General features: G+C 36.5%; 4 protein-coding genes across 9 annotated transcripts; 3 read left to right on the top strand and 1 right to left on the bottom strand.

Annotated features, from left to right (window-relative positions):
* Positions 1-650: 650 nt before the first annotated feature.
* Positions 651-3,797, top strand: LOC133680472 (protein RMD5 homolog). Of its 3 annotated transcripts, none has more exons than XM_062103439.1 (2): positions 651-757; positions 2,389-3,797. In XM_062103439.1, the coding sequence occupies exon 2, from the start codon at positions 2,391-2,393 to the stop codon at positions 3,543-3,545; it is 1,155 nt and encodes a 384-aa protein (XP_061959423.1). In that variant the 5' UTR covers positions 651-757; positions 2,389-2,390; the 3' UTR covers positions 3,546-3,797. The 3 variants fall into 3 exon arrangements, with proteins under 3 accessions (XP_061959423.1, XP_061959422.1, XP_061959424.1); XM_062103438.1 differs by lacking the exon at positions 651-757 and adding an exon at positions 770-1,338; XM_062103440.1 differs by lacking the exon at positions 651-757 and adding an exon at positions 1,355-2,310.
* Positions 3,798-4,486: 689 nt separating this feature from the next.
* LOC133680473 (uncharacterized) lies at positions 4,487-5,193 on the bottom strand. Its single transcript, XM_062103441.1, has one exon. The coding sequence runs from the start codon at positions 5,051-5,053 to the stop codon at positions 4,571-4,573; it is 483 nt and encodes a 160-aa protein (XP_061959425.1). The 5' UTR covers positions 5,054-5,193; the 3' UTR covers positions 4,487-4,570.
* Positions 5,194-7,204: 2,011 nt separating this feature from the next.
* LOC133679241 (phosphoglycerate mutase-like protein 1) lies at positions 7,205-11,300 on the top strand. 4 transcript variants are annotated; one of them, XM_062101779.1, is made up of 10 exons: positions 7,205-7,339; positions 8,109-8,183; positions 8,350-8,457; positions 8,586-8,665; positions 8,979-9,141; positions 9,432-9,506; positions 9,661-9,749; positions 10,164-10,283; positions 10,882-10,926; positions 11,009-11,300. In XM_062101779.1, exons 2-10 carry the CDS (start codon positions 8,124-8,126, stop codon positions 11,112-11,114), a joined length of 846 nt encoding a protein of 281 aa, XP_061957763.1. In that variant the 5' UTR covers positions 7,205-7,339; positions 8,109-8,123; the 3' UTR covers positions 11,115-11,300. The 4 variants fall into 4 exon arrangements, with proteins under 4 accessions (XP_061957763.1, XP_061957764.1, XP_061957765.1 ...); XM_062101780.1 differs by having other exon boundaries at positions 7,261-7,339; positions 8,121-8,183; XM_062101781.1 differs by lacking the exon at positions 7,205-7,339 and adding an exon at positions 7,378-7,505.
* A 5,335-nt stretch (positions 11,301-16,635) lies between these two features.
* Positions 16,636-18,497, top strand: LOC133680058 (uncharacterized). Its single transcript, XM_062102860.1, has one exon. It carries the CDS (start codon positions 16,886-16,888, stop codon positions 18,329-18,331), a length of 1,446 nt encoding a protein of 481 aa, XP_061958844.1. The 5' UTR covers positions 16,636-16,885; the 3' UTR covers positions 18,332-18,497.
* The last annotated feature ends 2,671 nt before the right edge of the window (positions 18,498-21,168 follow it).

Here is a 21,168-nt window from a genome sequence, read left to right as displayed (position 1 = left end):
CAAGGTATCAAGTCTTGAGAACTCACCATATGGCCAGGAGAAATTTTATGGCAGCTAATATATTTTATTAATTATTCTATAAAATTAATTTTATAGAAATAGATAAGTACAAGTAAAAAAGAAAAATATTATATATAAATATTTTTATTATTTTTTTATAAATTATAAATTATATTTTTTCTTCCACCAGTGTTTATTGTTTTTTTAAAGTGAGCACTGTAAAAATTTTCTAGAACATTTCTTCATCCTTTCAACTATCTAAACAAAATTTTTTGTTCATCATTAAAATTAAAATTAAAATTAAAATTAAAACTAAAAGATATTAAATTTCCATAAAAAAGAATAAAACAAAAAAGTTGCCAAATCATTAAATATCCCATGCATGAGTATACTTAAAATGCGGGATTATTCTAAAGAATCCGTGTAAATACTAAAAGTGCCCCCTCTTCTCCTACGAAACCCTTGCATTCGACACACTATATTTATTTGTCAGCCCTTTAGTTTTTTTGTAATTAGTATTTAGTTCACGCAATAATGTCTAATAGCAAAATCAATCAAAATTAAAAACCAGGGAGAATGTATAAATGGTAAACAAGAAATTAAATAAGGGCAATATCGTCCAAAAAAAATCTAAACTGACACGTGTTTCCCCAACGAGTTTTACTGCCAGATTTCTTTCTCGATTCCCACGCTCACCGATTCTCTATTTTCTTTAGAGTCGCTCTCGCAGCCTTCTTTCTCTAAAAAAGTTGTTCAGGTAACGCCATTTGATTATCCTTTTGGATTTTTAATTGAAATTCAAATTTGATTGTGATTATGATCTTGATACTGGGAAGTTACAAAATTTAATCATTTGATTTGCAAAGATCCCCACCCTAACAAACTAACTGTTATCTGTTATCGTTTGTATCTATCGTAGCAGTTACAATTTGTTTTTTCTTTTTTGCTTCTTTTCTTGCTTGAATCTTGGCTTCCTTTTCTCTCTTATTTCAACAGGTAGATAGTTTGCCTTTTCTTGATCTTTTCTACTTTTAAATTTGTTAAAATTATGTCACAAAACAAAAAAGAAATGGAAATCGTCAGGAGGGAGAAAGAGACTCAATTAATGAGTATGTAACTCAGGTTATGTTATGGTGTTATTCACAGGAATGATACAATTTGTTTTTTCTTTTTTGCTTCTTTTCTTGCTTGAATCTAGGCTTCCTTTTCTCTCTTATTTCAACAGGTAGATAGTTTGCCTTTTCTTGATCTTTTCTACTTTTAAATTTGTTAAAATTATGTCACAAAACAAAAAAGAAATGGAAATCGTCAGGAGGGAGAAAGAGACTCAATTAATGAGTATGTAACTCAGGTTATGTTATGGTGTTATTCACAGGAATGATTGGTTTTTTTGTGTTAATCTGTGTTTTATTTTTGCTGTGATTGTGTTTATTATTGTTTACGATTTATTTTGGGTTTTTCGAGGAGGATTAAGGAAGGTATATCTCTCTCTCATGGTTTGTTTTGTTAATTTTTGGTTTATGAGGGCGGATCATTCCTATTCCTATCTTTCGTTATCACTTAAATCATTGTAGTTGATAAAATTGAAGTTGCTTACTGTATCTTCTTTTATTTAGCAAGTTCATGCAAACTGTATTCTTATCCATCTCGGAACCGACTATAACACTCCTTTTCCCGGCCCCGCGCCAAACAATTCCCTCTTCCTCTTCCTATCCCGGCGTGCCTCTTACACCAGGCATTTCATTAATGTACGCTTGACCTTTACAAATAGTAAGAGGAAAAAAAAATGAAAAGAAACGGGAAAAGAAGTTTTTTTACAGTGTTATTCCAGCCATGTTTCCCAAATAATGCCTCCATCCAGAATTGTCAAATTTTAATACTCGTCAGTGTATCTCCTGTTATGTATTTATTGTCATTACGCGAGTTTTGGCTACTTGGGTGATCTTGTAATTGCCATTTATGATTTGTTCCCTAACAACATTTAAAGGATTGTTATGTAGGTATTAGCTGGGTTAATCTCCTAATTGTTGTCTATTATTTGTATCCCTTCTCTTCTCTTTATTTATTCTCTCTCTCTTCTTTTTTTGAGGAGGATACGAGTCCTGAATTAACCTAGAAAGATGGAATGACTAGCATTATCACTGTCTTCACTGATTGACAGGGAAGATGAATGGCAGTTTCTTTTCCTTTATTAAATTTTTGTTCTCATAGATATCGAATACTGCAGTCTAAGTGTGTTGTTCATATCTAGGTGGTGCTCAACAATTTATTGGTGATAACTTTGATGGGTTATCTGTTATTGACTAGCAGGTGGTTTAGAATTTTCATGCTATTCGACTATTTTGAGTGAAATCAGTAGTGAGGTTATTGACTTTTCTTTTTCTACAGGAATGGAACTAACTACTGCCAAAGATGCATTTGATCGCGTTGCTGAGAAGCAAAAATTATCGTTTTCTAAATGCCAAGAAGTAATCGATCAAGTGAGCCAGGAATTTGAGCAGGCATTGGTAAAAATACAGTCAGTGGAAGATCCTATGTCTCCCGTTGATCAGAAATCCATCCTCACAGAACTGAAGCACAAGCTTATTGCAATTAGTCCTCTCAAGCTATTAGAAGGGTCACAGAAGGAATTGAATTTAAACCTTAGCAAGTTCCCGAAGGTCCTTGAAAAATCATTTCCTGACATATCCAAGGCATACAGGGATGTTGACTTTGATTTTCATATAGTGAATCAGATAATAGCAAGTCATTTTTACCATCAGGGATTGTTTGATCTTGGAGATTGTCTCATAAATGAAGCTGGAGAACCAGAAGCAGCTGCTCTAAGATCTCATTTCCTGGAACTGCATCAAATACTTGAGGCGATGAGGATTAAAAATATTGAGCCAGCTTTGAAGTGGGCCTCTACCAACCGTGAAAAGCTAGTGCAGAATGGTTCAAATATTGAGCTGAAACTTCACCAGTTGCAGTTTGTAGAGATTCTAAAGAGAGGAAATCGTGCTGATGCCCTCAACTATGCCAAAACTCACCTAGCTTCTTTTGCTTCTAGTCACTTGAAAGAGTTTCAAAAGCTAATAGTTTGCATAATGTGGATAGGCAGACTTGAAAATTGTCCTCACTCTGAACTGTTTACTCCAATCCATTGGGAGAAGTTGACCGAGGAGCTGGCTCGGGATTTCTGCAACTTTGTCGGTCAGTCCCTTCAGAGCCCATTAAGTGTGGCAATAGTAGCTGGGATTGAAGGTTTGCCGACTCTCTTGAAGCTGGCAAATGTAATGGCTGCAAAGAAGCAAGAGTGGCAGGCTTTGAAACAGTTGCCGGTGCCAGTAGAGCTGGGAAAGGAATTTCAATTCCATTCTATTTTTGTCTGTCCTGTAAGTAGGGATCAAGGGAGTGAGGAAAATCCACCGATGCTGCTGCCATGCCTCCATGTTCTCTGCAAGCAGTCTATCATGAAGCTATCAAAAGGCAGCTCCAGGGCATTCAAGTGTCCTTACTGTCCAGCTGAGGCTTCAGCTGCGCAGTGCAGGCAGCTATATTTCTGACAAAATTTGCACTACTGTGTAGGAAAAGTCTGGAGATTTTGCGGGGTCGGTGATGAGAACATGTTTTTGCTTGAGGGTTGCTGTATATAAGCATTCTTTTCAGATTTATGTTTTGATTTTCGGATCGTTGAGTTGCTGAAATCCCAATTATATGGATGTAAATACATGAAAAAAGAACATCATGGACATGTTACCTCGATGTTTAACGCTTTTATCATGATACTGGACTAGGGCGTCAGCTTTCAGTTGAAATTTGTGTTTGCATCCAATATCCACCATATACTGTGAATTGAGGATGGTACTACAGAAATGACCTTGGAAAGTGACGCTTGCTGCCATCCAAATTTAACTTTGTTCAACTGGACTTTCCAACCAGAAATCAGAAAGATGTTGCCCTTCATGGCCACCCGAAAAACCAACTTGCCCTTTATGGTCACCGAGAATTGTATGCATGCCTACTGCAGGATCTTATTATTTCTTTCATAATCATGAGCTATTATAGAGGTGGGAAAGACCGAATTGATCAGAGCGGCCGAAAATAGATCGGAAGGTGGAATTATGACAGCAGAACGTAGGCACCGAAATCTTGAGTTAGTGTATGTTTAATTTTATATACATGTATCATTGCGCGTCACATGGATAAAGGGAGGCGGCTTAACAAGATTCGGAGGGACTAGCTATCTGGTCAGAGTGGAATTCCGGTGAAATTGCATAACCGATGACCTCATTCAATTCTAATGTCCTGCCATTTGATGTCTTTTATGGTTGTTCCAATTTGCTTTTCCACAAGTGACGGGAAAAAGAAAATGGGGGCTGCTTTCAGGGGGGATAAAGCATCATACACACAACAAGTATTCACCTATCAATCTTCTATTTATGTGAATTTATCAAACTTACTAGCCAAAAAGAAGCCAGATATGATTATTAACAACATCCAGCAGTTAACAGAAAACAACGAACCATCCATTCCAACAAAATTTCTATTACTACAAGATATGCCACCATGCTATCTTAAAAATTTGGACTTATTCAGAAAACCCCATTATCCTCTTCAAACCAGGAAACAGCATTGAACGAGAAGAGTTTGAAGATGGCTTCTCTTCATGTAAATACTCTTCAATCATTTCTTCGACAGACCTAGCAGATAAAGGGTGAAAATTGGCACCCCATTCATTAACAAAGCCTTTAACCAAAACCCTTCTCTCCTCTTGATCCATTTTGCTCCATTTCTTCTCCACTTCCTCTTTATCCAATGCCAAATAGTTGCAAAGCTCAGTGAAGAGTAATTCTCTGCTTTTCTTCATGGCCTCTTCTCTTTGCACCAAATGGGTATTTATTTTTGCAACTTCTGTCGCCAAACCTGATGCAAGATCCGCATCAGTTAAGCTGTTTTTGTTGGTGCATGGGATTCGGGTTCTGAAATGGGTTGTAGTCGGGAAGGGACAAGAATGGAATTTCGGAGGTCGGATAAGGGTGTTTGGAAAAAACAGATGCGTTCTGAGTGCCATTTTTGAAGTAACAGTTTGGGTGGGATTTTGGAGAGATTGAGGTTTTAGGGTTTGGTGGTTAAGGACGATTTTGTGAGGAACAGAGGACTCCCTGGGTGATGCTGTGCTGTGTTTGGAATTTCGAAAGGTGTTAAAACTTTTGACGGCAACATTATACGACATCGTCTAGTTTATAGATGCAACATGACTTAGTTATTAAACCGACCCGGGGTTGATCCAGCTAAACCAGATCAATGATTTTTGTTTTAAAAAAGTCAATGCAACATTATTTTAAAAAATAAATCAACACCAAGTTTCGACTAGGTTAATCGATTGGGCCTCCAAGATGATCGGGTCAAACAAAACCAATTTCAAATCGACCCAGCACGGCCAAGAAATGGAATGCCATTCAAATTAGTTTTGACCCCCATTACCCCACTGGTTAAATTTGGTCGTGAAGGTTTTGTGTTCGAATCCTGGAAAGAGTTAAATTCATGGCTGTGCTTGGCAAACCATTATGCAGCAATGAAAGATGTGTTGCCCGTCTCATAAAAATTCACAACTGCCTAACAGACCTTGCACCTTCATGTTGAAAGCCATTTATGGGGATATCTGCAAAATATAGGAACTTTACATGCCCTTGCCAATGTTCTTCGCTGAGTCTCCATCCCTCCATGGGTGTGAGCAGAAACGACCAGGCAGAATTTGCTGCAGCTAGAACAGTCGCTGAATGCTTGCTCGCAACTTCCTGAGATTAAATCAAGTAGCAAGGGAGAGCCTTTTCTTTTTATTAAAGTTGAAGATACGCAAGTCAACGCTATCATCAGAGTCAGCATCCATGAATGTCCAAATAATTTCCATTGCTTCTTCTGTCTCCTTTGAATAATTTGCAGCAAAACGTGTACATGGAAGAACAACAGAATCCATCCACTGGATACCAATAGCCGAAAAACCATCGAAGACATTCATATGTACTAACTTGCAGGTTAAAAGCTTATTTAATCAATTGCATTTGGAGCAAGCTGCTGCACCGAGGAAGGCCCTTCTCTTATGAATTGTCTTCAAAAAACACAACAATACTGTAAACAAGCTGCGTAGAATTAGAAGCAAAACTAAATATTCATCATCTTAAAGGAAAACAAATATTGTAATAAACTTGCAATGGAGGGATTAAGAAAAACAGCAAGACTACTCAAGTGGGAGAAAAATGAATCCCCAGTGGAGTTTTTTTTTAAGATATGCTTCTAATTTCTTAGAATTAGCAGTCTCAAAACTCTCATCACCATAATCATCCACAGTGTCACTACTACCTTGTCCAGCAAATCCTTGCCAGTTTGTTTTTATTTTATTTTAGCATTTGGAGTTTAAACTAAAAAAAATTCCCAATGGCACCCTTTGCCATTAAATAATAAATAATGGTAAGTTCATCACATGGTCCCTCACGTTTAAAAAGTTGGTTAAATTAGCTCCTCTATTTTTTAATTTAGCAGTTCAACCCCCAGCTTTGAATCTGCGGGCCCTCCACCCCACCTACATGGAGGGATCACTGTTACAAGTACAAGGGCTGTCGTACTCAAAATTAAAATATAAGGATTAATCTAACCAATTATCAAAATTTGAAAGACCATTCAATGAATTTACCCTTTAGGATAAATTACAAAAAAGTACTGAAATTCAGACCTTTTCAACTTTTTTTTCTTCTACAATTTGGGCTGTATATATATATATATTCGCTTCCTCCAAGACCAAGTCCACCACCACTCAGAAACTCCCTCTCACAGTTCCTTGCCACGCCATTCAAGTGCCACTAACCAAGCACCCATCCCCATCCAGACATGAAAGGTCAGGAAGGGGCATCTCGCTCCCACTCAAAATAATTTATTATTTTTTTCTCTTTATTTTTAATTTCTTTAGCATTTTATTTGGTTTTTCTTTAAGATTCTTAGTTTTATACTTTGCTTAGGTTAAGTTTTTTGAATTTATATAAGAATTGTAAAAATAATAATAAAATGATTTATACTGTTTTTATTTGCGTAAACAGGCAATGAAAAGACACCACTCCGATTCCATGTACGCAGACAATACTAGTCTACTGCTGGTATTATGAATTAAATAAAATACCAACAGCGAATCAAAAGACGCAAAAATTAATAATTGACTCTCTGTCCCTGGAGAGAGAGAGAGATGAGACGAGAGATATTTTCACATTAAGTACAGCCAGTCGTGCAATTATAAATTTAATAATAATAATAATAATAATAACGAAGAAAGAAGCCTCCTCCTCCACCTCTCCTCCACCTCTCTCAGGTAAGAACTAAGAACACAATACCATACCTAAAACATTATTACAGACTTAATAATTCATTGAACATCTATCACTTGGGCTGCTTGTCTCTGTCTATGTTCCTTTCCTCTCTTTTTTCAGCCATTAGAATCTCATCTTATCGGCTTCAGTTTTTTACTTGTCGATTTGGTAATCGCGTGTGGTGTTTTCTTTCTTTGTTTCTTTGTTTTTATGTAGAAATGCAGGCGTTCTTTTTGTTAGGTTCTTAGATAAATTCTGTATACCTTTTACTCAATGTGATTACTTAATTTTTTTTTTATTTTTTTGCTCTTTATGAGGTAGCGTTGATGAATTTAGATTTAATTTGTGTTTGAATTTTGGATCTGCTTAGAGAAACTTCAACCTTACTTGCTCTTATGTTTTCAATGCATACCTGCTTCTTAGTATGATGGATGTTGATAAATTCCAATTTGCCTGGTGATTTCATCTGCTTCATCTTAATAATGAACTGTAATAGTAAAGTGGGGTGAGCGAATTTTGTTATCTTAATACCGCTTTCTAAGTTATTTTTCTGATTGTATCTCTTCATTTTGTCAGTTGTCCCTATTGTAGTTCATTTATGAAATGATTACTGATTTAGTTGATTGTGCTCGGTAAACTAGCCTGTATTATCCTCCCCCCGAAACTGAAACCCATTCATTATAAAAATGTATCTTTGACCGAATCTTTTTTTCTCTTCATTAATGGTATTATTTTCTCTTGTTTTTAAAAGCTAATGAATGTTTTTACTAGGCTTGGTTGCAGATTATGGATTGTGGTCCAGGTCCGAGTTTGTATCCATTGCACCGCTGCAAAACTATTCATCTGGTTGGTATTGAATTTTTTGTTTCATAAATGATGTTACTGTGTCAAATATGGATATGAATCTGCTACATATATGGTCTGAATGAATGAAGGATGTCCAAGATTGCCTTCTTTCTTGGCTTTTGCTCTGAATTCAAGGCATTGTGGTCTTACAAAACCATGCATCCAGGTGAGACATGCTCAAGGATTGCATAATGTTGAGGGAGAAAAGAACTACAAAGCATACTTGAATCCTGAATATTTGGACGCCCCCCTCACTCAACTAGGCTGGCAACAGGTAAAAAACCTAACAATCACATTTCAATATGAGAGGAAACTCATTCAATTCAGGCTCTTAAGCTAACGCTGAACAGAATTTTGCACTATTAAGATATCTCATAAAAGAAGTTACTGCTTTTGTTATAGGTTGATAATTTGCGCAAGCATGTCCATGCATCTGGGCTCTCCAAGAGGGTTGAATTAGTTGTTACATCCCCATTGCTCAGGTACTGATTTTATGGATATATATCCAGCTGTTATAGTGCAGATAGATAGCATTTCTTTTGTTGATAAATTTAATTCTTTCCTTGTTAAAATTGATCTTATATCAAGTTCTAGATTCATCAAGCTTCTAACTAGTAGCGAGAGACATAAATTTTCATTTAAGCATCCAACTAAGTCTTCTGAAGAGAGAATATGTTCTCAATTCACTGCCTGTGTTTTTCTATGTTTTGCTTTAGATCTTTGGATGCTTTCTCATTCCCCTATTCTTCTTTCTGAAACATTCCATTAGTAAGTTTTGATCACTGTAACTTGCAGGACATTGCAAACTGCTGTTGGAGTGTTTGGAGGGGAGGGCTACACAGATAGGACGAATCCACTGCCACTAATGGTGGCAAATGCTGGAAGCAGTGGTCGAGCAGCAATTTCAAGCCACAATTCTCCACCATTCATTGCAGTAGAAGATTGTCGAGAACATTTTGTACGTCTAGTATACTATTCGCTTTTCTTGCAATAACATGTGCTTCTAATTGGACAAATTCCACATTTCTAAGTTCTGCAGGGAATCTGAAGAGAATAATTACTGCTTTCTTTGAGAAAAATTGGACAATGGCCTTGATTCTTAACTTCATTCACTTCTATGTGTTACAAGAACTCTTTGAGCCCCTTTAAACTTAGTTCTACTTCTTAATGATTTTGTATTTCTCATGCAGAGGGAAACTAAAGCATAACAGTCTTACACGGTTCTCTTATGTGTCGCTTTGGTTGCAGGGTGTACATCCTTGTGACAAGAGACACGATGTCAATGACTATCAATTTCTCTTTCCTGCAGTTGACTTTTCTCTGGCAAGTACTTGGATATCTAAGATAAAAGTGATACTAGTAAAAGTTAGAAATTCATTTGCTGTCCCTGTTATCGTCGGTGGTTATATTTGTTAAGGCTAAATTCTTGTTGTTTCCTTGAATGTTAAACTAAATAACCATTTGATGTTCTTTTCAGATAGAAACAGATGAGGATGTACTGTGGAAGGCCGATGTGAGAGAGTCAACTGAAGAACTTGCTGCAAGGGGACTGAAGTTTCTTAACTGGTGAATACTATCTCTCCATTGATAGGGCACAGTTTTTCTGTATATTCTGTTAGAATCGCGTAAATTTATCTATTCAAGACCCCATCTGGAAATTATGTATAAACTTTTTGTATCAGCTCAAACCTCATAGGCTCCTTGTGTTTTACCTGTGCTTCACCATCTAAGTGACTAGAATCCGGGGTTGCTTTTCATCAGACACTCCTCATTTTGCTTGATAGTATCTGTTATCACCATCTGTTCAATTTGCTGTCATGTGCGATTTTGAGCTCCTAAATTTAGATATCAAAGCTTTGGTCTTGCAGTGTAGCCTCTACAAAAATATTTAATTAAGAGACTCATGTGTTGCTATGTCTTGAATTTGTTGTAAAGTTTTCTTACATGTTGCACCTTAGGCCTCAACCATTCACTTGGCAGGTTGTGGACTAGGAAAGAGAAGGAGATAGCAATTGTTACCCATAGCGGGTTTTTGGTTCATACATTACGTGCATTTGGAAATGACTGTGTTCCATCAGTGAAGAAAGAAATGTGCACACGGTAAGCTGCCTGCTATTTTAGCTTTTGCATACAGATGGCATTCTTTAATTGCAAAATTCTTAGCTCGCCATGTGCACATGCCATTGGAGAAGTCGCAGTCACCTTTTAGCATTTTCCCATGACGTGGCTGCGCAAAATTTGAAGCTGCAAGCACATAGTTGCGTTGCATGCCGAGGCTTCTACCATAGCACCAAGCAATGGCTGCTCTCCTGAACTTCTGGAGCATTCTGCTATTTTTCTTGCATTATTACAACAATTTATTTTTCCATTTTTTCCCGGCAGTCCTCTCAGTAGAAGTTATGGGTTACCTTTCCTTTCTGCTTGAATTTGAACTGAAAGGAATCTTGTATTTTTTGGCCAACAAAATTTGACTTAAGCCTTTACCTGCCCTATTGTTGCCTTACTGCCATATTCTCATGCTTTCCCAAGGCATCTTATGTTCTTGTCATGCATTCTATTGTACTAATATGACATGCACTGCATTTCAGGGTAGGGCACTTTCTTGCGGTATCTAATTGGATTGCACTTTGTGTCAAATTAATTCTCTTTTAATACACAATACTTTCCTAACATAAGAAATTACTTCCTTTTCTTGCAGCTTTGCTAACTGTGAGCTTCGATCCATGGTCATTGTTGACAGAAGGTGAGCTGGTGATCTATAATATAAAGTATAGTGATGGTGTTATCTAGACAGCTTCTTACATGAGTTTGTATTCTTTCTCCAGTATGATTGGATCAGATGTTTCAACAACTAACTATCCTGGAAAGGTTCCTCCTGGATCGGATCTCCCTAGTGATGATGCCGAGGAAGAAGCACCCAATTCAATTTAGGGGATGAACAGGTTGACATTGATTTGTGCATTGAAAATGAAATGTTTGGCGTTCTTGGAGAACTGTGGCCTCTTTACTCCAATGTTCGCTCCTTATACTGGTAACTGAGATGCATTCGCAGCCAGAGTCATGTTATTTGAAAGGCTAAATTATAAAATACCTTCTGAACTTGGGCGAAAAAATAAATACTACTCTGAACAAAAAAACCCCTTGATTTGAAAGGCTAAAAAAAAACTTACCTTTGAATTTAGGGTTTCATTGAGAAATTTATGAAAAAGCTTTTAAAAATCCTCCCAATCCCTCTCTTAAAACAAAAGGTATTTTTAAAAACTAAACTCCATCCCCGTTCACTTCTTCATCATCATCAACAACAGTCACTCAAAACAAAGGGAGCTTCTTAAGAAGAACAGGCCATTATTCGGGTATGATACTTTTCATAGAACAATGAATTGACAGGTTCCCCAACCAAATTTCGAGTTGTTATATCGAAAGGACCAAATCATCTCCTAACAAATACCTAACCACACGTGCGACATGCCAGCCATATAAACTATTGGTACTCCAAGAACACCCATGGTACTGTGAAAGTGTGAAAACAATTTCATTGAAATTGAGTTATGCTGGCTTTATCGGCATGCAGCGTTTTAAACCAGGACTTATTAGCCTCGAATCGACATAAAATTTACAATGATTTGAATTTGAACTCCTCTAGTCGATTCTCATATCTCTTTTAAAAGAAAAATTACTTTAATCTATCTTGTCTGTGTATTTTGTTAATCATTCAAGTGCATGCTTAATGATAATTACTTTATTGCCTCCATTCTTTATATTTTAAACTACTCAAGTCAACTTTAATATTTACGGCGTGTGATTGGAAATATCTAAATTAAATTTAATTTGGAGACCTTGATAAAATCTCATGTTTAAAGTTATTTTAAGTATTAAGAATTGAATTTTAAATGAAATTAATATCTAAAAATATTACAAAAATAAATTAAATATCAACCCCTTTGATTTACAATTTCAAAGAGAAAATATTTAATGTTAAAACCAACTTTTCTAAAATATTTATCTACCCGGTTTTTTTATAAATACCTGAAGAAATAAGATGGAGTCAATGAAAATAATACAATAAACAAAATGATTTTGAATTTTATTTCATCCAAACATATAAATTCCCTTTATTTATTAATTAAATTTAAATTAAATATTAGAATTAAAATTCCACTGCAGTGAAGTAAAGAAAGGATGGGTGCAAGTATTAGGTATAGCTCAAATTTATAAATCTTGTTTCACCGCATAGACACACGAGCGTTTGCTCTCTTCTTGCACACATCAACCCACGTACGATTGCCCACGATCCTAATTCGGTCCATGTTTAGAGATGAACCTTAACCATTCAATGTCTGAAGAATAATGGATCAACAATAAAAACGTGGGGAGATCAAGAAAAAGACCTTTTCCTGTTGTCTTTACAAAGAAAAACATCTTGGGTGGCAATGGGCGAACCAGTCGTTGCTATCGCAATTTTGCAGTCTGAATATAGCTTTTTTATGACAGGAACAACAAGGTAAATGCATCAGCGTGTGCTTGTGTTTCACATGTGCGGATCGCATCACAATATTACACGGCACCGCTGCTGGTCGGAAGCCGATTGGAATGCAGAATTTAACCCCCCCCTTTTTTTTTTTAAGATTCCGAAAATTCAAGACCGAAGAAGATGAGATGCACGGAGATGCTAATCTCTCATTTTAGTGGCCCTTGAGAATGTGAAGTTCTTAAAAGAGCCTGAAATCTCTTGCAAGCCAAGCACAAAATCCTTGTTGTTGGAAAAAGAAGAGAAAGCACAAAAATCCTTGAAATCTTAGAATTCGACCTCGTTAGATCTTTGAATTTCTATGTAACAGATGACATCTTGCATCCCATAGTCCTGCTGTCTAAAAAGGATGAGAATTATTAGAATATTCCCAGGCAAGACTGGAGTAGGAGTAAATGAATCAATGGAGAACATGCATGGATACAACTTTGACTGGTCATGTTTTCCTTGAGATATTATCGCCGAGAATACTGTATTTTAGACAGCCTACTTAACTACGATCAAGTTGGCAGTTATTCCTCCAAGAAACGAAGAATTTCCAAAGGAACCATCTCTTTAATTATTCGATATTTATTGGCTTGCTGGTCCATCATGTTCACCTTTTCTTTCCCATAGAATTCTTGCCCTATTGCCGATTCTCGGTGAGTCCGTCTGCTTCGTTATTTTCTCATGACATTGCTTCAAAGTTACATTGATTTAGATAAGCCTCTTCTTCTTCTTCATCTTCTTCTTCTTTTTAATTAATTGGGGATTTAAATATAGTAAATGACAATCCTTAAGGAAAATAAATTAAACACCTTATTCGAGAAACGTTGTGGTTGAAATTGTATTTAAAAAATGTGTATGACTTAAAAAATCAATAAATTAATTTTTAAAGTATTCATATTTAAAAAAATAATTTTAATATATTTTTAAATAATTTTTTTAAAAATCCTCATCACAATAAAAAAAAAAACATAACCTTACAAAATTATCAAATACAAAAGTCGATGTGCCAAAAATACGTGTTCCCAGTAAATGTCATTTAAGCGGGAACTAACTGACCGTAAATTGGCCCTCCATTTGATCAACACAAATAAAATGGTATTTACATGGATTTGTATCAGGTGGGAGACTCCTCGGTGCATTTATTCGAGCATGTCCAACACCAGCTACTGTCCTTCTTGAGGTCTCAATTCAAATAAATTTAGATTTATGGATATATTAGTCGCATTAAAGTAAGTGCATCAGAAACTGCCCCCCTCGGCATAGCACACAGCTTTCCTTCGGAAACATGGCGCCTTGGTTTTTTCCTTGGAGACAGAGGGGTGGGTGGCTACCGGCCGGCAAGGCGAGGGCGAGGACGACGTCGGGGGGTCTTTGTGCATTTTAAAATAAAAAATTGACTAATCGACCATTAATTGAAAGAAATAGGGCTGGCCTTTCTTTTTTTCTTTCTTTTCCTGTCTTGATTTTTAAAAAATATTTTTGAACTATTTTTAATGTATATTTTAGCATGTTTATGTTTACGTTTTAAAAGTGTTTTTATAAAAATTAAATTTTTTTTTATGTTTTTTTTCAAATTAATATATTTTTGGTATTTTTATATCATTTTAACGCGCTGATATCAAAAATTATTTTTTTAAAATAAAAAAGATATTAGTTTAATGTATTTTCAAATAAAAAACACTTTAAAAAACAACCGCAGTCAAATTATCAAATAAACTACCTTCCCCCAAAGCACATTACATACCGTGTATTCGTGTCTAAGAAAATAATTATAGATAATAAATCACATTAAGAAGATTATATACAAAATTATCTGATAAGTAATTATTTCAAAAACATCAGATGAGTAGTGAAACATGAAAAAAGAAAAAAAAACTATCACGTTAGCTAGTTTAAATGATTTTTTTTTTTTTTTTGCATTACGATTTCTGCATCTATCTATATTATATATTATAAGCAATTTGTTCACGGCATTGTTTCTAGAACTTCACAGTGTTATTTATTAACCATGATATCCTATCACCACCATTAAATAATATCATAGAGTTATACTCCATGCTCTCTGCGGACTGATGCATTTAATGTTTCCACGATAGTTTCAGTTATTTTCTATTTTTTTAACCCAATGATTGGACTGTATAATGGGTTTATTCTTTTTGTGTTTTTTTAAAAAATTAAATTTTATTTTTATTTTAAATTAACAATTTTTAAGTATTTTAAATCATTTTAACAAGTTGGTATCAAAATTAATTTTTAAAAAATATAAAAATATATTATTTTAATATATTTTTAAATAATTTTTTTAAAAAAACCTATAAAAATCAAACAATTGAACGTGAATTTTCAATCTGACCAAGCTAGCCACTGGCAGTTAACGAGGCTCTCACAGGGATCGAAGCAGGTCAAACGATTCTTTTTGTTTGCTAACCCTTCATTACTGGAAGGAGAATCATGGTCAAATATTTCTTTTAATCCTCAAGTGATGATCTTAATCTGTACATGCCACGTTCGCCGAGGAGTGGATCTCGTTGTCTCGCTGCTAGTTCCAGTTAACAACACAAGTTTTCCGGCTGTTCTTCCTTATTCTTGACCGCTCTCCACGGTCAATATATATTATATTATATTATATTATATGCCGTGTCAGCTTTATATAGCCTCTCAGAATGGAAACCTAATTTATAATTAGAAGCATAGCAGAAAATCTACTTCTTACCTTCAGTTTTTAAATAGGATCGTCGTTCGATGGCTAAGCTGTCAAGAGGTATCTTGCTCTAACCACTTTGCCGGGGTGAGGATGCTACTTGTATTGCACTCCCACCATGAAATATGACTAGGATTTCTCTGAATTGAGCGAATAACATTATAGTTTAATTTTCTTTCTAAATCTTAAAACAGGAAATTACAAAAAAAAGTGGTGTTTTCTACTATATTATGATAGAGGCTATTTCCTTCACAAACACCGTACACTTGCGAACAGATTCACATGAATCTACAGTGTATAATACGCACTGAATAACTCATAAAACATTGAATAATACCAGAGGGGCATCCCTTCAGTTTTGAATTGAAATACGAATATAAAATATTTTTTTATAAAAAATGGAATTAAAAACACATATATTTTTTTTCTCTACTCGAATAACCAAGGGGGCATCGCACCAGTATTGAATTGAAATATGTCCAATCAAATTTATTTTAAAATAAAAAAAAAAGTGTGTCCTGTAAGAACCACTTAATTTGTCCTAAGAATACAATCGCTCGCTGCTAATCTGTTCACGTTGGCTGGAAAGGTTATTCCTTGACAAAAATCTCAATTGTTTAAAGAATACTAGAAAAGATGCACTTAAAAAAAGTCATCCAACAAAAAAAAATAAATAAAAAATAATAATAATTCTGTTACTCCTTTTGCTTTGGACGCGGGGCCACTAGTAACGCGAAAATCACGCTGCTTTTACATTTGCCCTTTCTTTACCGCAAACAAGCTCGAAAACAGGAGCTTTTTGCTTCTACTCCCCGTTATCCCATCATTGCCCACTACTGCGACTTAACATCAAAAGGACTAATTCGTCCTTTTATAAATAGGCGAGTCCTTGTTAAGAACTTGTCTTATTTAAATGCGTGTTCAGTAATCCAATGCATTATATTTTTTAAAAAATATTCTTTAATTAAAAATTTATTATATATATGTATTTGATATAAAACATTTAAAAAACCAATTTTATATTTTCATAAAAAAACTTTAAAAAATAAATTTAAACACCCAAACAAAGACTACGGCGCCAGACCCCTCCAGTCAACACATCACTCTCTTATCTCCTCCTCCTTCACGTTCTCAATCAATGCTCACAGGGACCCACCACTCTGACCCTGAAAAGTCCATCTAGCCCTTATACTCAACTCTCCCTCCAGGAACTCATATCACCTTAATTCCCTCCCTCCCTCCCCAATTGCTACACCACCACCTGTCGCAAACAAACCACAAAAACACAACATAGCACGAGAAATCCATCAAACCACAATCCACTCTATCATTATTTCTCTATAAAAGATTTGCTCAGTCCGCACCTCTGATTCTCTCCCCTCCTCTCTTCCTCTAGTCTCATGGCTTGCTAATAATTCCACAAGTACAAAATACCGCAACTCTCTGGTTTCTACCCAAACCCTCTTCTCTTACCAGGTCGTCTTCATGGATAACACCTATTCTTATAATTCATACCCAGATTCAGGCGACTCGTCGCCTAGATCTCGTGAAATCGATTTTGACAACCCGACACCATGGGAAGACCAATCACAACAACCTCAAAGCTACAAAGCAAAGTTCATGTGTAGTTATGGAGGCAAGATCCACCCACGTCCGCACGACAACCAGCTTGTTTACATGGGTGGAGAGACCAAAATCCTCGCTGCTGATCGAAACATCAAGTTCTCTGTCATGATAAGCAAACTCTCTGCGCTTTGTGGTGACACCGACGTGGCCTTCAAGTACCAGCTCCCAGGTGAAGATCTTGACGCTTTAATATCTGTCACTAATGATGATGATCTTGAACACATGATGCATGAGTATGATCGTCTCTATCGTGCCACTGCTAAGCCCGCCCGCATGAGGCTGTTTCTTTTCCCGGTTAACCCGTCACCTGCAAGTTTTGGCTCCGATGGTGGCAGATCGGATCGGGAGCGCTTTGTTGAGGCTTTGAATTCGGTTCCGACTCAGGTTGTTGAAGCAACCAAAACCGCAGCGAATAACGTTGATTTCTTATTCGGGTTAGATAAAGGAGCCCCCCCGCCGCCGCCGCCTGTGAAAGTGCCGGATTTGCCTGAAATCCATGCTGGGTCGGGTCATGATGATCGGGTTATTGGGTCGGATCCTTTGAATTTGCAGGCCCAGTTGCAGAGAATGCAAATTAGAGAACCTGAGCAGCAAGTTGGGTATAATAGAAAAAACAGCGATGAAAATCTGGTCGGTGGTTATGCTGCTGCTGGTGGTGATTATTACATGCAAAAATTGCCTGAAAGAGCACCTCCTGCGAATTTGCCTGTGACAATGCCACAACAGGTGACCGCTTCACCAGGTTATTGGTCCGAGAAACAGGCTGCCGGAGGCGGGTTTCCGGCAGGGATGACCGTGACCACCTCACCGGGTCAAATGGAGCAACCCGTTTATGTGATACAGGGTCCAGGTCCAGGGACTGTTTATCATGCACCTCCCGTAATGCGACAGGTTACCGGACAAACCGGTCAGGGTTATTACATGCAAAGAATGGGTGGTCCAGGTCACGGACCCGATGTTTACCGAGAGCAGCCGGTATATAATATGGTCCCACAACATCAACAGCCCGCACCACCAATGGGTCAAATGGGAGTTGTGAGGCCTAGTGGGCCGGGGGTAGCCATGCAGGATGCCGGATACGCACAGATGGCTTATGATAGTACGGTTGGTAGACAGGTTTACTATGCTGCGGCGGGTGGTGTAGTTCACCAGCAACAACAGCAACAACTGCAACCACCACTACAGTATCAAGGGGTTGGTGGTGGTGTAGCAGTGAGTGGTGAAATGAGACATGGTGGTGGTGGTGGGCCATTGGGTCCAGAAGCTAAGGTTGTTACAGCAAAGGTTCCACAGGCTTCTGTGTGATTATGGGTAAATTAAAAATGTTAAATCATGATTACATATAATATTTATATTATAAGATATTATAGATATGTCCTTCCGATTACAGTAAATGTTGTTTTTTTATGTCAAGATAAATGTTGGGGTTTTGTACACTGGTGGTGGAAATGAAATGAGTTTATTATCGCTATATCACTAGTAGTAGCTTGTTTGACCCTTGTTAATTGTGGTTTTTTTCCGTGATTGGTTGCCCTTAATGCTATTATCTTGTGATTGGTTAGATTTGTTTAGTTATCTGGTGGAGACCAATTTGAGTTAGTATGGATCTACCAGTTCGATTTTGATCCAGCAACGTTATCCGAACAGCTCTTAATATCTTCTTACAAATCTAGTTTTCTCGGTGCAAGTCTAGTTCAGGTTTTAGCAAGTTTGGTGTCACTCTCACTTGTTAGAAGCTCTGCCAGCTTTTTCAACGAGATGCCAGTGGTCCTTGCGGACTTTTCTTCCTCCTGTGCTTCTCCAATCTCAACTTGGCTGTATATATATATATTATATATATATTATAATTTTTCGTGGTTCTGATTTATGTGTTGACAACAAGGGCAGTGACAGTGGGTTTCAATAGCTTTCTTGATCCCTCTAATATCATTTTGTTACCGGCCCCAGATAATTATTCTTTTTACTAAATCTGCTATTTACCTCCTTTTCCTAGAGATTCCCCTCTCATTCTTATTATGCCTCCAGAATTCTTTCGCCTGTAGAAAGTCATTACCCCTTTTCTCTAAAAGCAATCCAATCCTTTCGTCTTAGTTTTATGATGGAACTTTGAATTCGGCCTGAAAAACTCTCGTACGTAGGTGGTAAATTTGGGATGGGTGGTCGATGATATCATAATCTTGACATTTGCTTCGCGGGAGAGAGCAGTTGTAGGCATTATTGACAGGCCAATAATGTCAAGAGTTAAAAAAAGTCTTTATTGAGCGGCTTCAATAATGCATAGAGATTTAAGCCTCTACTGGCTATCCTCGATAGGAACTTGAACAAGTTTCAAAACCTGCAGTCTATAGGAAATTGACACCTAGTCGTCTTTTGTCAATACTGTCACTATTATTATTGGATTTTCGAAACAAATGAATTTCTTACACTTAATCACAAGAATGGAAAGGAAAATGTATGGGGTTGCTGTATCTTTGGTCGATTAGCTTCCAGCCTAGTATAATTATATTGTGGTCCATTTGCAAAGAGCTTTACTCTGGATTGATCTTGACGTTATTAATTCAAATTTCCTTTGATTATGATAACTTGTTCATTCATATGGATGATAAAGCGTGTGGATATTCAATTCCAAGTCTGTCTTCATTCTATTATCCCAATGGAACAATGGGAACCTGGTTCATCAAGAAAAAATAATAATTGCAGATTAATATAGAATATGAGATCGTAGGATCTTTCACTATCAACAGAGGATACAAAATTCGCATGGATCCAATTTCTGCCCGAAATTGAAAGATCATCAGCTGTTTGCAAGATATCTGTCCTTTTATTTCACAAGGATTCTAATCTCTTAACCTTCAGGTTTTGTCCCCCTTCAAAAAAAAATCATAGGTTTGATAAATTATCTAGTCCTGACATGACATGTCATTTTCCTCGCGTACCATTGGCACTGTATGTTGGTTGACAGACGCAGAGGGGCAGCCAGGTGTTTTTGTTCTCATCCATAGAGATTCAGATTTAAAATACAAAAATAATAATAGAAATAGTAGTAAGAGAAAAGGACGCATAGTATTTATTTATTCATTGCAGTTGGGAAATTCCACAGACAAGGGTGCAGTTTTTTCCGAGTGATAATCAAAACCCACAGAATGATGACCCCCCATCACCACCCCACCCTTGTTGTTTCTTTGAATTGAAGTGTAAGAGAAGGCAGAGTCTTTATCTAACACTAATAATTTATCTCATATATTTCCCTAGAAACTCCATCACCAGCTTCCCACTCTAATGGTGGTCTGGTCGCTATCTGGTGACCTTTTCTTGAGATGGCGTGGCGCCAGTTTATGTGGGGATTGTTCTTGTTCGACTTTGACTGCAAAGTTAAAATGAAAAGCTAGCCTAGGCGAGGGAAAACTATTGGGTCATCCCGGCCCATGTGCACAAGTCATCTGCGTGGGGTTTTTTATACCTCTGCTTTCTGGCTCATATTTAGCAGAATCATACAAGTTTTATCATGAGATACACCAATTTCAATGGAATTTGAAAGCTTCTTCGGTTTAACAAGTGTTTAAGGGCACACCTCTTTTCTTAACCATCAAAACTCGAAAATACAAAGTGAGATACAAAATATTTATAGATAAGTCCAATTTAAATAATTCTCTAAAATTAATAAACTATAACTCACATCTTTATATCTCTTTTTCAGAAAATTTCAGAGTTTTAAAACTTTTCTTTAGTGTGTGTGTATATACGTACAACAAGGTTATTTGAAGGCCATCATGAACTCTAAATAGTTTTTTGTATTTCAATTAAAAATTTCATGCAAGTACATTTGGCAAACATGGTTTGAGTGAGGCTACTTCTCTAACAAAAATCATTAAAGATGTTATTTAGATTCTTGGAATCATTGGTTAATCATTAAGCAAACTAGTATGAGAAAAATTGGGCCATAAATAAGGGATATTATAACAAAAACATTTGTAATTGAGGACGTGTATATTTGTTTTTGCTGCTGCTTTTTGTTTTTAGTGGTGAGCACGCAAAAAACACAGCAACAAAAACATGAATTTATTATTTTTACTCTTGCAGTTTTTTACGTGGAGAGTTGTATCCCATAACAAACAAAGAAGTTAAAGCAAAAACAAACACGC

This window comes from Populus nigra, chromosome 19 (genome assembly GCF_951802175.1).
Source record: "Populus nigra chromosome 19, ddPopNigr1.1, whole genome shotgun sequence".
NCBI classification, from domain to species: Eukaryota; Viridiplantae; Streptophyta; class Magnoliopsida; order Malpighiales; family Salicaceae; genus Populus; species Populus nigra.
This window is presented reverse-complemented; position numbering and strand designations above follow the sequence as displayed.